Source organism: Gouania willdenowi, chromosome 3, assembly GCF_900634775.1.
Source record: "Gouania willdenowi chromosome 3, fGouWil2.1, whole genome shotgun sequence".
Taxonomy (NCBI): Eukaryota; Metazoa; Chordata; class Actinopteri; order Blenniiformes; family Gobiesocidae; genus Gouania; species Gouania willdenowi.
This window is the reverse complement of record NC_041046.1, coordinates 542,877-561,520: the sequence shown is the minus strand read 5'-3', so window position 1 is coordinate 561,520 and position 18,644 is coordinate 542,877. Positions and strand designations below refer to the sequence as shown.

At 37.5% G+C, this 18,644-nt stretch overlaps 1 protein-coding gene across 3 annotated transcripts in view; it reads right to left on the bottom strand.

Moving 5' to 3' along the window:
• The window catches only part of phkb (phosphorylase kinase, beta), a 158,243-nt gene that overhangs the window by 32,180 nt on the left and 107,419 nt on the right, over positions 1–18,644 (bottom strand). For all 3 annotated transcript variants that reach the window (XM_028441651.1, XM_028441654.1, XM_028441656.1), the window contains 2 exons: positions 10,457–10,512; positions 9,723–9,816 (listed from right to left, as the gene is read on the bottom strand). In XM_028441651.1, the coding sequence (XP_028297452.1) occupies positions 9,723–9,816; positions 10,457–10,512 (150 nt within the window). The remainder of the gene's footprint in view (positions 1–9,722; positions 9,817–10,456; positions 10,513–18,644) is intronic.

The following is an 18,644-nucleotide window of genomic DNA, read 5'->3' as shown; positions in this document are numbered from 1 at the left end:
TTTTTCATACGGGCATGCAATATTTAAAAAAAAAAAAAAAAAAAAAAACACGCTGTTTTTAAACTTTCTGTTTCTGCCCTGTTATATTAAACTGTCAAATTAATGAGTAATGCTTGTGGTTTTGGCATGTGTGGCATTTATTAACCTCTGAGTGCATTTAGGGCTCTGCAGCTCAAAACAGAAAAGAGGAAAAGGTCGAGGCCTTCACCTTCTGCTCGGTCTGAGATGACAGCATGAGGATTAAAAGAGCTCCAGCTTTTCATTTCCCACAGCTTTTCACTTTTCATTTCTGCCTCACATTAAAGCTCCTCTGCACTGTTACCTGTGTCAGACTCCAAGTCAGAAGGAGGAAGAAGGTGGATATTGATTTTTGTCTGAGCTGTATTGAAACCCAGTGCTGTAACATGCACACTACAATTTGTCAGTTACGTGTGTGCAATAGAGCGGAAGCGTTTGCACCTTGGTAAACATACATGTGTAGTATTTCTAACCACATGTGTATGTATATACCAGGAGTGTCTTTTATTGTTCTATAACTTTAACGTACCCTTACACACATTGTGAGGCAGAAAAGCTTTGGATCGAGCCTTCTGTTGCTGATCAGTGCTTCCAAGAAAAATGTTGTAGTACACAATGTCATCCAATAGGTGGTACTCTGTCACTCCTGTGTGCCATTTTAATAAGTATCATGGCTTAAATAAAGCTTGAGGGAAAGGTACACTAGTTATTCATTTGAACTCATTTTTATAAATAATAAAGATGTCTGTGTAAAATTAGAGATGTTTCTATTAACTGCATAACAGACAGCAGACACGGAGGAGAAAAATAAGCATGGTTGGAGAAACCATCTGCACCCATGCAACCATGTCGCTGAATAATAATTATTCATTTTGACAGACAAACCATCTGTCCAGTCTCCCTAAGATCCAACAGGTATCAACATTAAGAGTCAACCTGACACATATCCAGAATAAAAGCAGATACTTTCCGTATCAGGAGCAGAATGTGAGTGAGGGGAAAGCTTACTGACACACTGCAGAATTTTCATCTCAGCATGGGGGTGTTCATGACTTCATTGAACAGACATGCAGCTGAATTAGAGTGAAGATGTGGTTTGTTGTGCATCGTGGAAAGAATTTAAATATAGATACTCTTGGTCACAACTAAAGAAACTCATTATTATAGTGCAACATGGTTTTTCAACACATTAGATACATGTGATGTAATGTTGGGATTGGCAGGGGATCCTTGGAAATTCAATATATTGGCACAAATGTCAGTTTTTGGTTTTTAAACAGTTATTTGGATACACAGAAATTTTCACTTTATTTTATTTTGCATAATTCACTCTGAAAAATATTTCAGAACACTGTGAATGTTTTGGGGAATGATCATATAAACGCCTATTTTAGGTCAAATAAAATAGACAACAGGTGAATAGCTTCTGAAATTCATGTTTTAAAAACAACCACCATGTAAATATCTATACAGTTTTAACATTAAACAGATGTATCAAATTATGTGACAGCTGAAGGTTTTTGGTTAGATTGTTAGCTTTTGATGCTGAATAACTATGATAATAACTATAAAAAAAACATTAAACAGATTTTGAAAAATGGAAAAAAAAATAATCTCCCTCTCAAGCAGTAAAGAAAAACAGTGCCTTTAACTTGTATATAAAAATATTCACATGTGATGCTAACTTTAGCTCTGCTGCTGTTTGTTTCACTTATTTGCAGCATAACAACTAAAAGCAGCATCACCATGTTTACTGTGAACTCTGGGCTCCACTATCTGACCTGTGTCCATAGATCTGAGAGACCTGCTGGGTTCATACCTGACTAACATCTCACTGATGTATTCTGGACCAAACCCATTCACATATTTATACACCAGCAACAGAACTTTAAAATCTATTCTGAGGCTGACTGGGAGCCAGTTTAAAGACTTTAAAACTGTAGTAATGTGCTCTGACCTCTTTGTTCTGGTTAAGACTTAAGACTTAAGACTTCCTAATCTTTCTGAGTCATGAAACATATCTCACTCTGGAAATATTCTTTAGGTGGTAGAAGGCTCTAGAAGGGTACATTTTTTATTTTGTTCTTTTGTTTGTTTGTTTGTTCATTAACATATTGTACAATAAAAGTGGTCCTAATATTCAACAAGTTCAAATCCAGATAACTTGACTTTTTAGTGCTTTTGTTAAGGTAAACTTGTCAGCAAGTTATTACTCAGATGTATTCATTTATAAACTAAAACAGATCAATGATGGAATTTAAATTTCCTTATTTTAAAAATGCTATAAAATCTATTTTTGATTGATTTTCATTTTTTGGCCTGCTATTATTTTACTGCTGCACAGTAAAAGTCAGCCTGTGACATGATGTATAGTTTACTGACCTGTGGGCCTTGGCTGAGGCACAACTTTTTATGGTATTTTTTATCCTAAATGTGGTGCAATGCAGCGGTGTGTGCGACAGGGCTACTTCACTGGGCAGGACTCAAGCCAGGTTTAAAGCTGCAGTATGGAGAATTGTGAAACATGTGTAGAAGCAACCACGCTGCCCCCTACCCTCCCTGTTTCAAAACCTATCGTCCCTTTTCAATATCCTCATGAACGTGCACAACTGTGAAGCTCTTCGCGACTTTTCTCATAATAGAGACTAGTGACAAATGTAGGGGCTTTACCTTGTGTTATTGGAGAGTTTTATGGAGTTTTAGAGTCTCTGACATGAAAGCTTGTATCACCCTCTAGTTCAGGGGTGTCAAACTGATTTTAGTTCAGGGGCCAAATACAGAAAATTTTTATTTCAAGTGGGCCGTAGAGGTTGAGAATCATGCATTTTGTTCTGCCTGAGTATGTTTGGTCCTTTAGAGTTTTGCTTTTCCACGTCTGTCTTCCTTTTTCCTCTTGTTTTGCCGTATAACCATGATGCAGACTTCTCCTACTGCAATGTCCGCTATTGTACTTTACCACAGAGCGAATCGACTTTAGTCGGGCAGCCAATAGTAATACCCTAAAACAGCTCATGGAGCACTCAGTAAAATTATCTCTGATTGGCTGAAAGATCGCATCACACTCCTGGATTTCTAATGGTCTTATACAGGGCCAGGAGAAGGTGTAAAAATCTTTTCAGAACACTTTGGACCACCAAATGAAGCCAAAAAAAAAGTTCATACTGCAGCTTTAAATGCAGCTGCACTAAGACCTCGCTCTGAAAGCAAACTAACGTCGACTTCTTTCATCTGTGCCAGAGTCAGGTTTCGTGTTCACATCAAAAAGGGCTAGAGTGAATGCACCTGAGTATCACAACAAAGAGCATGTCAGAAAAGAAGTAAAACCTCCCTTAATGAACCTGCTGACTTTTCAATGGAATCTGATTCAGGTGACAAATCAAAATTGAGAAAATCACCTCTAGTCAAAGTTTAATGTATTTTAATTGGCAATCAGATAAGGAAGCACAAGAAAGCGTTTTGAGGGATACGCTTTGGGGTGCATAAGTGGGGATAACAAACAGCAAATGTAATTGCCTCCCACTCCCATCGTCAGGCAGCTGTTGTCAACACAATCAAACAGCTGCGAGCAAAGAGGTGAACAGCCTGCAGCGACAGAGATGCTGGTGACTTAGAGATAAACAGATTCTGTCGAAGAAGAAGCCGACTGTCTGGGCTTTGGATTTAATATTCAGCCCGCTGCCCGCTCTGACTCACAAATGCATATCCATCTTCTGAGAGAGCATCAGGCAGGAGGAAGAAGCGGCGGGTGGGGAGGGAGGGACTGCGAGTTATGGAAAAAAAAAAGTGAGAAGAGGTATGACATATCAAAGGATGAAAGACTAAAAGGGAAAGTTGTTTCATGTAATGGGCATAATGAGGGCTGGGTTGGAGACTTGAGGAATACAGTAGTGGGTACGACTTTGGAGAGAAGACCCAGGGTAGAAAGGTGCTAAAAATCAACACAGAGACATCACATGATAAGGAAATAAAGGTTGTTTAGTGGGTGGGGCATGGAAAAGAAACAGCACACAACAGCCATTACAGATGAAAAACATATTACGAAGAGGACCAGGGTTTGAGTGACGGATATAACAGAGGAGAGGCAGATGGTGCAGACACGCTTGCCTTCAAACAAGGCAAACGCAGAGAAATGATAGTGTCTAATGGGGAGGATGGGAATCTGAGTGACGGATAGGATGGGAGAGGGCAGAAGCTTGGAAGGAGGTAGTGCTCGGTGTCACAGACGCGACACAGCAAATGGTGTAATCTGCAAAAGATGAAAGCCGGAGTGTGGACAGGATGGAAATAGAAGCTTGTGCTGGAGTTGTTAGTCGTACAGTTACACGCTTCATTTCCTCCCTGTGGTACACAACACACGCACTGACACAATGTCCAACTGTCATCTCTGCGCAGTGTGTGCTGGCAGAAAGACAGCACTGCTGCTGGCATCAAAGAGCGCAGTATTTCAATGTAGGCACAACACAACTAATACTATACATAAAAATGATATTTCTATCCATATATTTATATATATATTTATCAAAACCAAAGAATATATTATATTACACATCTGAACCTAAAGTAACCAATAGGTAAAAAAAAAAATGATGGGAAGGGGTATCCTCACCACTGACACATTAGCTGTTGTTTAACATTACATTTTGATTTCCTATTAAAGGTAATATATATAGATTCCAGAGAGATCTGTTTAGCCACCTGACACTTTCGGTCTGAGCCATGCTGCTGGGTAAATGCATAATGGTGCATTGATGTATTTTAAAGGATGTAAAAGAGAGACTGAGATTCTGATCAAGGTTTTCAAATTTGATAGATAGATAGATGGATAGCTTTATTGATTCCGCAGTGGGGAAATTTACTGTCATGGCAGCTCACATCAGATAAAGTGCAGTAAAAAAGACAACAGAAGGCAACACACAGAAAAGCCCAAATGACCCCCACAAAATAGTGCGATGAATATAAATAAGCAATGCAATAACAGAAGCTATATAAAAATAGAAATAGAAAAAGGAAAATATTTTTGTAGAAGAACTAAACTATAGGATTAGTATTGCTTTTGAGCATCGCATCTTTTTGGATGGATGAGAAAGTGTGGCTGTTAGACGTTTCATCCATCTAATTACCTAAAAGCAGTTGAAATTTTGCAGTCACGTTTGATTTTCAGATAATCCAAAATGAGTTGATCAATGTTTGATCAAGGAAATTAAACACAGACAGTTTCCACTCAGTATTGAAGAGTTTCAGCCTTTAATGGTAGATTCAGAGATGAATGTGTTACTGTATCCAACTCCTCATTTTACACTAAATGTCTCTTAATGCACACAGTGCTGAATTGCCTGCAGTTAACTTCCATTTATTATTGTATTTTAGCCAATCATTTGGCAAAATTCCTAAAAATGTATGACATTTTACCTGTTTGGATCACCAATTTTTAGCTGACATGGTACATCCCAGCGGTCATTCATTGAAAAACATTAGTAATTTTGCCGATAAATTGCATTTCTGAAAGGTTTTAGACACCTCCTTTTCAACTGCTAGACATCCACTTCAATATAGTCTTTTATTGTTAAAAACTAATCTGTAGAGTGTAGAGGTGTGTAGAAAAGTATGACTTCAATCATTGCAGAATAAAGCTTTACTTTAGGTCTCTAAATAATCTATTTGAAATTGTTTGTTGACTCAAGCAGACACAAACTAATTGTTTTCTTCTTCAAGTTACCATTTTGTTGAAGTTATATTTGAATAGCTTTGATAAGGGATTTGAGGGGATTTAGCTTTTGATGAGTAGATTCACTGGTGGATTTAGATTTGATGAAATGCTCCTGAACCAAAACCTTTTTTTGCAAAGAATGTAAAATGGCTGAAGACTCAACGTCAGACTATTTTTAGATCAAGATTTTAGATTCCACGGTCCAACTCTATTCATCTCATTGCATGAAGTGAAATATTTTCCTTAGAAACATAGATATTAAAGTTTTAAAAAATGTTGCTATATTTCTGATGGTGTCCAGTTTGGTTTTGTTGTTTTTCTTTAGAACATAAAAGTAAAGCAGCCTCGGACAGAGAAAATGTAAAAGTGGTGAAGAAATCATTGGTTCCATCTATAAATCTTTATCTGTATTTACTGAGAAGGTTTACATACATAGTCTTCATTTACAGCCAACAGTTGATACGAGACATGGATATTTTTAGTCTACTACATGGCTAACACACAAAGACAGTGACACACACACGCATGCACACGCACATACACACACACGCACGCACGCACGCACGCACAGAGAACTGGGCTAGGTAACTGAGCTTGGAGAAGGTTCTGCAACTGGTTGTATGACAAATGTTGATCGTGATTAAAACACTTAGCAAGTGGGTAATCTGTATAGTAAAAATTAAATATATAAATATTCTTCAAACACTCAGAGGCTTCAACCCTGGACAGTAGTCATCTATACTTCACTGAAAAACCATTTCTGTATAATCACTCATAAATGTGTGCAATTCAAACTAAGAAATGATTGATTCATGGGTACAGAAGATGCTAGATGGCTGCTTTGTTGTAATCGCTATATTTCATCGCCAGGTTTGGCCAGTGGCGGCTGGTGCTTTTTTTATTTAAAATAGACATACAGTACACCAAAAACAGGGTTTGTGCAGCTTTGAACAAATAAGTAAAGAAGATTGAAGTCACTGCCACAGAACCCATAAACAAGCAAGAACAAACACAATGGAGTGTGTGTCAGGATTATTATACTTTTTTTAAATTTAATTTGTTTTATTTTAATTTTGTATTATTTCAGATTCTTTATCTATTTTTTTTTTTAAAGTTAGTTAATTTGACAAGTAATTGAATAAGAAAGGGGGTGAAAAAGGAAATGGTAAATGAACATACATACCTAGTTTCCAAAATATGGACATATTCAAGACTGGAAATCATCAAATTTAGTTGTTCCTAGTTTGTTCATGTTTCTTTGCCTTTTCTGAAAAGTGCCTTAAAAAGCAGAATTATTGAATTTCTCTGTTTTATTTTTGCTTCTCCTTCTAACGTTCCACAGCTTCACCTGTCAATCAGCCACTTTATGACAGATGAATGTGACGTCAGCCCCTCCCATGACAGGAGGTGGTGTTGTGTAACTGTCCATAGACTTGTACTGAAGAGTAGTTAGTGCTCATGTTCAACTTTAAACGAGAGTGGACGGTCAAAGGTTAGTGCGCCCCAAGGCGGAAACACGTCACCAATCAGACACAGATGAACGAAACAACTTTACTCATCATCATTACCTATATGATATTTATTTTTATTATCTAAATACAGATATACATTTGTTTTGTAGTATATTTATTTCATTATTAATGTTTATTCTTTTTTTATGTCTTAAACTAACGTGGTGAGTGGTGGGGCGGCGCCCTAGCGCCTTCTATTGGCCAGCCGCCACTGGCTTTATAAATACTCTGACCAACAAAGGTGTCCCAGTTCCACCTTAGCATTTTAGAATCATGCATTTGAAAGATGAACATTGTTGATGCGATAGGGATGTTAGAGCCTTAGTTTCACACAGATTTCTTTTTTTGCCTCGACAACATTGAAATGTAGTACACTACAAGCACACACAACATATTTTGCCAATGCCTGTGAAGTTATCTGTAGCAGTTTTTATCTTTTATGGATTCTATCATCAAAATCTCCTCCAATCCTGGAAAAAAAATGTGCTTTTGCGAAGCTAACCATATATGCTCACAATTAGAAACATCTGTAAAGGTAATGACTGTGTAGTTACCAGATGTCTTGATAAAATGTAAGATTTCTGCATCTATATTTGAACAATATCAGGAGCCGTCTCACGTCGTCATCTCATAGTAAATTTAAGACTTTAAATCCACACGTCCCCAATTTGCCACAGCAACAGCTGCACATTCACAATGATCAATCAATGTGAGCAATCACAATTCGACTAATCAATCAAAGCAACTCTTCAGCAGCCTTTTTGTGACTGATGGGACAATCTGGGCAAAACTCTTACCAGCAGCAACTTTTGCACTGACAGGCAGATGAATTGATAGAGGCAGAGTCTACTGAGAAGTTAATATATAGGAGTTGAAATGTTATTTGGCTCACAGTAGGAACGATTTGTGTAGTTGTTATAGTGATGTGAATGGAGGTGTGGAGGCATAAATATAAGCTATGATAAGCCTCCTTCATTCACACCTTCCTTTCAGTCAGCTATAGGCAAACTGTAAAGACAGTGAATATCATGTGTGCAATAAAAGAGGTTTTAGTTCTGAGTGTCCCTGCTTTGAACGGTGACTTGCCAATAATAGTTTTAAAGTTGTACCTGTGCACAGAAGATGGTGGGAAATACAGTACAAGCAGCCTCTGCATAGAAAAAATCCCAGAGAGAAGCTTTTTATTTTTCTAGACTGAAATTAGATAGTATCATGACACGAGAAAAGTTCAAAACATTAAACACGGCGCATCTATGAGCCACTGTAAACATTCAAATATTAATGGATGTAATAACATTAAATACAACATTTCCCTACAAATATGTCCTTCAGATGAACACTTTGAAATGACATCATTCACTAAATAGATATCCAATACAAATCACAAGCCCTGCAGGATGAAAGAGATTAATTTGCTAAGTACGGTGCATAAAGGACATTCTGCTTGTATTGAGTGACGGATGAACAGGAAGATTGTGTAGATAAATGTTGTCTGTCATCCTCTGTTCAGTTTGAGGAGTTGTCTTGTAAACACGTGTTTTTTAATTGAAAAACCATTTTAAAACTGTGTCTCAATTGGTAGAGGTTGGGGGTTGGATTCCAACGCTATACCTGTCCATGTGTTCAAGTGTCATTGGGCAAGACACTGAACATTGTGTCCTCAGTGTCTTAAAGGGGCAGTATTATGAAAAAATAACTTAATAATGGTTTTGCTACAGTGACATACATTCCTTTAGCCTCATTCAGAGAGCCAAAGTTGAAAAGGTTCTGTTTCCTTCGTCCCTTGTTATTCCACATTTTGTAAAGTCAGCTCCAAACGGGTGAGTTGGATTTTTCTCGTGTTGTGATGTCATAATACAGAAACTCCTCCTCCTGGCAATCCTGGCTCCTCCTACCCTACATAAGAATGTAAGCTCCTCCCTCTCAAACTACCTCACAGGTAAAACAAACATAATGAAGGCAGGTTGATATTACAGTTACTGTAATGTTTACGTTGAGTACATAGATAATCCAAAAAGCGCTCACAATCTGTTTCACTTTTAGTAGCTGTTATACCACTTTGTAACACCTATGTGGGATGATCTGACGTATTTGTGACCCAATGCGACGTAGCAGTTGAACAAAACAATGGACTATTGTCTTAAATGGACTATTCCTGTGATCAGACGAGGTAAGGAGCAGAAGGAAGACTGTTAATGAGTTACTGCTGCTGCTGCAATAAACACACACACTGAAGCAGTGCTGAGCAGTGTGTGTGTTTATGCCCATTCAGGCCCAAAAAACAGCCTGTTTTTAGGAGCGCTCTGAAAGTGACTTTTCAGAGGGCTAAAACTACAGGAAACAGGCGAGTTTGGGAAAATAAACCTCAAATACTATGTTGTTGGGGTTATTAGTACAATTGGAGATGGGTGAAAAATAGCAGAATACTGGACCTTTAAGTCTAGAAGCAGTGTCACAATAAAGTGTAAATTGTTAAACAATGTTACCTTGACCAGTTCCTTCTGAGGCCAGATCTGAATGGGTTCAACTTGCTGAGGCGTCTGAGTCTGGATGCCGTAGGTATTTAAAAACACCTGCAATCTGCAGACAGATGATATATTTAGGGTTAACAAAACAAACTACACATGACTACTTTTTCTGACACCAATGAATACTCTCAATTTGTATGGCATCCAACCATCCATCCATCCATCTTTTACGTTCAAAGCACTAGTTTTAATTGGTGCGTTTTTCTGCAGACCATGGTGTTAAAGTGTGTGCGTGTATGTGTGTTGCTGCTCGTGCCTTCCATCCATTTTGACAGTAGGTGTAGGTGTGTAGGTGTGTGTCTATCTGTGTGTGCGCGCTTCCGCACAGCTCAGGTATTCAGCTTTACTTTCAAACTTTGTCCTTCAAAAGGAGAACTGTGTGGTGACAGCAAACAGTGCTTTAACACAGTTAGTGGTAAATGCAGTAGGAAGATTATCATGAGAGAGGCCACAGGTTAACAATCTTCATAGTGTCTTTTGATCTAGTGGAGAACCTGCACACTGAGCGCTGGGACCTTTCCTGTTACTCACATAAAGGCAGGAGCCACCTAGGAGGCAGAGGTCAAGCTAAGCTTCAAGTTCAAGAGCTCAACACAACCAGAGCCAACAAGCACCAGGGAGCATGAAATGACCTTCAGTTATTGGGTTGCAACACACTGACACACACATGCACACACATTAACATGCATTACCTCTGGCTCTCAGCTATCAGGGCCACCTGAATCACAACATCATTGACTATGGGACCCTGTGAAGGAGATGAAGAGGATAGATATTAAAACCAATATGAATGATTTCACATGGGTTTGCTTGCCTCTTTAATCTGTTTACAATCTGAAAATAACCCACACAAATCTAATGAATATTCCATCATCATCTGCTAACGTTTTTTTTTTCTTCGGTTCATTTTCTCATTCAGGCACAGTGATTGAATATGCCTTTCACTTTTGGGGATACTGTTAATCCTCTGTTGAACATCTGTGGACAATATGACGCTAACTCTGATTGACAGAGTGATGGAAGGGAGAGAAGCACTGGTTGATAACTGCATTCAGCTCGTATTACTGGCCACTGCGCTCTCATACGATAATAAAAGCTAAACTATTTAACAAGGGTTGATGAATGGCTGCCTGACTCAGCAGATAAGAGAGGGAGTGGAGAAAACCCTGAGATGGAAATTAAGAAAATAATATGAATAATTAATACTTCAAACACAATATCTATACAATTTTAACAATAATCAAATAATATTCTATGATTAACTCACTAACTGTTACGCACACATTTTAATATTGTAAATGTGTATTCCAAAGCACTATAGTTAGGTTATATATCACATACAAAATCACTTCCACCATTACATCCCAGTGTGACAGATATTACCCTTACCCATAGTTTAGTATAACACATTTAAATGCATTTTTTAAACATTGTCAATGACAGTAACAGGTTTTAACATTTGTTTTTGTCCAAGGCAGAACAAAATCTCTGTATGTATGATTTTAATAATGATAGATGAGATTTCCTTTCCACAGCCATTGTTTGAGAATTCTTTCTTTCAATTCATCATGATGTATTTACTTTAAGTAGCATTGTCTATTTTGCTACAATCAAGGCCTTTTTGGAAGTGGACTCACAAGTGACGATTTTTTTGAACGCACACAGACACAAATGCATGGCTCCATATCAATAGAAGAGGATAGGCTTCTAAAAAGCTGCGATGCCACTCATTAGTGCTGAACTGAAAAAGGCAAAGAGCTCATTTGTCAGAGTAATTATTCAAATGAGAGGAGCTCCCTCCCAGTACCTGCTCCTCTGTTCAAACAGGACACACTGATAAGTCTCCAAATGTACCTTCAAACAACCTTTTCTAGAAGCGTCTGGTAAAGAATTTAAATATAGTGTAAACAAAAAGACATAGGCCTGTTTTACTAACAGTTTGCACACGTAAAAGTGTAAGCAAACATTACTGTGTGAGTCAATAGAGGTGGGTGATCAAACACGCAGATACCGTAAGCAATCTATTTTCCGCGTTTGCTTCTAATGAATATGCAATATGGTCACATCAGCTATAGCACTCTAAATATTGGGAGAAAGAAATACAAATAGATTCCCCAAAAATGCAACTGATATGCAGAGACTATTTTTAGTGTTTATTTAGCATGCATATTCAGGCACTCTGCGTTTCAACAAGAAGTGGTGCATCTATGCATCTTTTAATGACTTTGTCAACATTCCCATCATCAATCAGAGCCTTTTATTCCGCTAACATCTATACGTATCTTCATGATCTGCCTTTGTGCCGAGCATGAATGATTTAAAGGAGAATAGGGCAGGATTTCTGAAAAAATCAATTTTCATTTGAAGTCTTTTAATGCTAATGAGTGATGAAGCGTTCAAAACCAAAAAGAATGAGCCCACACATATATATCTCCCTAATGCCTTGAACAGACTGTGTGATGCATTATGTACTGCAATTCATGGTCCAAATTTCCCGTACAGTTCTGTGGACGTGATGTCAAATGAGGCATGTTGTCTCAGATGTAAACAGTAAAAAACACCTGAACTACAATATTCATGCTTGAGTTCACTCATAAACATTCATTCTTTTTTCCAATATTCTGTTTCCAATATTGTGTTTCTCCTGCTTATATTTAAATTTTTTCATGTTGCCCTTATGAAAGGACCAGGCTTCAATTAGGAAACTTTTATTCTTAGTTGCAGTTATATCAAAAAGCATGTCTTGCTGCACACAACCGTACAGTGTACACTCAACCATCCTTCCACCAATTAAATTCCCCCAGTACCAAGCACCATCTCAATCAGCAAAAAAATTATAAAAATAGAAATAGAAATATTACACAAATAAGAATAATGAAAAAAATTGTGAAATATCTTCTCCATCACATCACATATGTCATAATGCACGTGTGGTTACGTTCTACGGCCACGGTACGTGCGCAAATTCATAATTTAAACAGGACTGACTTCACCACTGTTACCAAAAAGCATAAACACTGTTAGCACATCTTAGGGCGATCGTGGCTCAGGTTGTCTTCTGATCTGTTGGGGGTTTCGACCCCAGTGCTATACCTGTCTATGTGTCAAAGTGTCCTTGGGGAAACCTAAGTCACTCCCAGTGGTTGACTAGTGCCCTGCATGGCAGCTCTGTCCCATTGGTGTGTGAATGTGAGTGTGAATGGGTGAATGAGCTGATAATGTGAAGCGCTTTGGGACTACTGCTCTGGTAAAAATTGTAATTACATCACACACATTAAGCAAACACACAGCACATGGAATCTATAAGTGTGAAAAAGATATATTTTTTTTAGATAGTAAATCAGGCCAATGATGTCTGATTGGAGAAAAGGCTCAAACCTCCAGTAGGTCTTAAGGTAATTATGAAATAGAATGAAGCCAAAAGGTAACGGATAGCCTATCCAGCATGGCTCAGGAGGACAAATCTCTGGTTTAACCGCCAGTATAGCACTCAATAGAAATGGTTTTCAAAGCAATTAGTGAATAAAACAAATGCCCAGAACAAATGAGCTGTGGCTTGACACAGGTGATTTAGAAACTGAAACTCTAAACGTTACAGTGCACGGCTCTGCAAGGAAAGAAAACTTCAGAGGACTGATTTCTAAGTGTGTTAACTGAAGCAGAGCAGTGAAAAAATGCAGTTTCAACCAATTAATCTACTGCTGCCTGAGATTTGTGTGATAAATGTTTCTCCCACAAAAATCGACTGAGAAACTTTGAGAACTGGAGGTGGAGACAGACTGAATAAGTTACAAGGGTAGATTTTGTATTGGAAGTCACCTTATGAAGTACCATAAACATCCGAGCAGACTGCTGGGTAACGATCGGTCATGTGCAGTTTTACTTGATAGTTTCAAAGATTCTTTTTTGCTATAAACTGCATTTTTTCTCTTTAAAAAATCCAATCAGTGACATTTGAACTAAACTATATCAATAAATACTCTTCCATGTCAGTATGTAGCAAGAAGAATCACAATATGGTATATGTCAATATGAGAAATTCACCAAAAGGAAACAGTGAGCTAGTATTCAATCAGTGATAACGTACATTGGGTAAGTCCATGGTGGTGCAAACTGAAGCCTGTGAGGGCAAACCTCTTGGTAGATAAAAACCTATGATACCTTAAAATATATATCATTTCCCCTTACAGTTTTACAGGCTTTAATGGAGGTCGTAGTAACATGCCAAAAATCGTCTGACACCGTCATACACTCACACTACCGTGTGAACAGAATTGTTCACTCTTTTCCCCGCTTACACCCGCCCATTCACCCAGCCTCCCAGCCAATCAACACTCAGAACACATGCAAACAAAGACACACATTGGCAGAGAAAGCTGCACGTAACCATGATGCCTTCTTTGCCATGAGAAATCTCAGCATCAGTTAACCACTGAATACACAGGGACGTGACGTAGCGCTCAGCCGCTCCATCCAAAATAAGGTCATCCATACGCACTCGCACGGATGCGAGCAGATAAAATTTTCACTCGCACACACTGAAAACATATATTTTGGTCAGCAGTCTCGAGCCCTGCTTACTAACCAACTGTCACCAAAAAGGTTTTGTAGGACCTTGAACGCACTCTAGTTTCCTCAACTCAGCCGTGATAAGCAGGTATAGCAAGATCATATACTTTGCTGTGTCATGTACATGTACATATCGTGAACACTTTAGATGGATGTCAACAGTGGGGACTTTGTAGATTTCAGGATACAAGCAGAAATTAAACTACACTGGTCAAGACCACAACATTAATGATAGAGTAATAAGAAAGGGGTTTGCATGTTCTTCTCTTTTTCCATGGAATTTCCCAATTACTTCTGTTTCATTGAACAAATTTGAAAATATTTCAATTAGGTTAATAGCAGTAGAGACTGATATTTCCTTGCAGGGCTTGGATTTGAGCAGATTATTTGTTGAGGTCGTTATATGGCTCAGGAAGAATGCCAATCCAAAATAGCCCAAGAACAGAACGTTACTGTGATGCCATTGCATCCTCACTAATGAAATAAATTAATAGACCGCTGTTGCCATGCAATCAATGTTTTTGTTAAGCTATAGTATTTTATCAGTTTCTGTTTAGCACTAGCTGCTAACATGCCTTAGCATGGTCGCTCTGCTAACCTGTTTGACTATCATGGATTAATAAATTGTCATGGATATTCAAACATTTTTTTCAATTTTGCACCCCCTATGATGGCGGGCTCCCCTAGCATTTTCCTATACTGCCTATGTCACGGGCCGGCCCTGAGTGAAGATACAAAGGTTTACAAACTATGTCCTTGCCAAAGACTGAAGAAGTGAGTCGAAGTCGTTGCTTTTTAGCTGGACAATGCATAGAACAACATGAATCAACAGTCAACCTTAAGTGGTCCACAGCTTCACCCAGGATTAAAAAACTGATTAACCAAACTTATCCAACAAATATGTATGCCAGCCAGACAAAAACAAAAAAATCTTCCTTTTATTCAAAATGTGTTTTGAACCTGATAAAAATCCATCGCTACCATCAAGCTATCAGCAACTAAACAAAAATACCAGTTTATTGAAGGTCGACATGCAGCAAAAGACTTTTTTTTTTCAATATTACACAAATTCAGCTTTGGAGTCTGGAGGATCATTCACTGATAGGATATCCATTCGCTACAACTCGCCAAAGGCCAGAGCCGTTAAAAATGGCATCAGTTGGTGTGAGAGGCAAACAGGGGAAATGCAGTGACAGCAGCAATTCTTAAAATAATATTTTAACTCAAAATAGCCTTTTCATAGGTAATATTGTAATTTTATACTGTAATTTATATTTTATATTGTCAATATATTGCCCAGGCCCAAACTGTAGTATTGCACTAGCATAATAAGTACAACAAAATATGACATTTATAATGGAGTACTATGGTCTAACATTTACAGTCTACTGAGGCGAAGCCGCTAGCTGATAACAAATGATCAATTCTTTCAAGGTTAACATTTTCAACTGTATTAGTGGTTTTATACTGAGTAATGTGACTACCGGTATATCTACTGTTTTTCATATAAAGTATGACACACAATTAATTGCGCTCAAAGATACATGGGTTGTTTTTTTTTAAAGTAATAAATAACAAGCCAAGTCAATGTGATGCATTCATTGTGAAGTGTATTATATTTTAATAATATATTTATGCATATTCAGAGAATTAGTCCAACAAATTCACTCTCCAAAGAGGTGAGATCTGACCTTCTGGATTATGGTAAAACTTTGTTAATCGGCAACTAAATTATCCAAAACCCTTAGGCCAGAGCCATTTAGAGAGAGTTTCGACAATGGAAGTTCGAAATGCTCGACCATCACGTGATTCATGTAAGACTCAAATAGTTCCAGGAAGTTATTGGCGGGCAATTCGAATCCATTGATTCTGAGTGACATAACTGGTATTTTTGGTAATTTAACATCAATAACTGCATTCATTTACAATATTTATACAGTACACCATCATATGCACATGTTAATAATGTATTTTTAATTTACTAATAATGATTTAATAATGCACATAATAATAATAATGGTTTAGATACGCTGATGATGATTGTGAAAAACAGTCCATTGGCATGAACAGAGTTGTCACAACTCTCTCTAAACGGCGCTGTCGTAGGCTATAAGAGTAGAAGCAAGCACATCTAATGCTCGTAATAACAGCCTTTGATCTTTTTCATATGTTGTCAATCATCTGAACATTGTCAAAAACTACAAAGTACGAAAACAAATGTTTAAAGATACAAAGATAACTGGAAACAAACGGAGTGATGAACTACGCAACAAGAGTTACTGACTGTTCTGTTCTGTGTCCAAACACGACAAGAGATTAGTTAAAAATATCAAAATATGAACATAATGTAGGTCCAACCTAACAAATAAATAACAATACTGAGGTTTGTAGCAAGAAGCTCCAGCTTCAGATCCTGACAGCAGGTTGATGCATCAAATTATTTACTCAATAAATCGCTGCCTCTAATGTCTTAACCTTTAACTCTGAGCGTTTTGATGCTCGGTTGTAATGTTTCAAATGAAAAGGCCTTATTTGATAATCTGACAAATGGACTGATAAAATGGCTTAAAGGCATGACTGACTGAGTACAAGGTGGTTTCTGATTATTCTTTTATGAAGAAAAGGATGTGTTGTTGTACTGTGCTATTGTTGTTTAAGTGTGTATGATATGTCTGCGTGTAGGAGTGATGAGAAAGACACTTATCTCTGCGTTTCCCATCAAACACAGCACAAATGTATGAAACACAATAAAACATTCATTCACCCAAAACAAAGTGAGAACACACAGATCGGTCACAGAAAACAAAACTCGTTTTATGTTTTAATTAAATTACACTACCATGTTTTCCATCCTAGTTAGCCATGAACTGCTGTTAAGTCTTATAAATAACAAAACTAAAATAAAAATAAGGGAAGCTAGCAGGAAAGATGTTAGCAGAAGAAGAAATTAAACAGGAGAATATTATCTAAGAAGCCCATCCTCTGTTAAGACACTAACATACAGATATGACATAGAGCAGTGCTAAATTTGACAAGGAGAAACTCCATTGGCCTGAAAAATCCATTTATGTGTCTCTGATGAACAAAAATAGATTTCAGACTCGCTTCATTTGATTTTTGCTACTTAAAATTAAAAGCACTGAGTTGAAACAGGAGATGAAAAGCGCATCAAAGAGCTTTGTCCTCATTTTGTCTTACATTCTTTCTTTTTCAAGCAACTTTGTTTTACTCTTTGATTCATTCCTTTCTTCCTTCTTTCTATGCATCACTCCTCGTGATTTTGGTTCCCATCATCCATCCATCTATTTATCCTTTTATCAATCGATAAACCTTTTGAACCATTTATCTATCCCTCCACTCATCCATCCGTCCATCCATCTTTTCATCTGTCATCCATCCATCCATCTATCCGCCTTGCTATCAAACCATCCATCCATGGATCTTATATTCTTACACGTGAGACTTGACAGTATGAAAGAATGTCAACAGTAAAACTGGAACTGATGGATACAGCAACGTCATGTGGTTAGCTTGGTCTGTGATGATAAAAAAACCTAAAATTGTTCAATAACCAGTGGAAAAAAATGCCCATGAAAACACAGCTTGTAAACAAACTAGCTTAAAAGTTAAATTAAAGCTTTTTCTTACATGTATTTCTATATTGACGTCTGCATTTAGAGCTCAACACTTCGCAGCAGCTGTACGTCAGAACTCTGTTATTAAAGGAATACACTCATCCATCTCAGAACACAAAATTAATCTTTATTGATATTTTACTCTATCTGGAAGAACCTCAATCAAGTTTAAAAGAAGTATTTAAACTAATAAACAGCTTCTCTAAACTATCAGACTATTCCATTAACTGGACAAAATTGTCAATCCTCCCTTTAACAAAAAATTCATGGAACCCTGCAAGCCAAAACTCACAATACCCCACCCCCACAAATACAATTAAATATCTAGGCTTAAATATATCACCAAACTTAAATGAAATAATTTAACTGAACCTGGATCTGCTGTTGGATAAAGTCACAGATGATCTGCGAAGATGGAACAATCTCCCCATCTCACTCCTTGGCAGAATACCTTCCATTAAAATGAAAATCTTACCTAAAATAAACTATCTGTTCCTTATGATCCCACTGAAACCACCAAAGCAATGGTTCAAAAGATTAGATTCTGCAATTACAAAATTCTATGCGGGGAATAAAAAACCTAAAATAAGCCTTTCAACCCTACAAAAAAATAAAAGCGAGGGTGGTTTAGAAGCCCCTAATTTCATGCATTATTACTTAGCAAACTAAATATTAT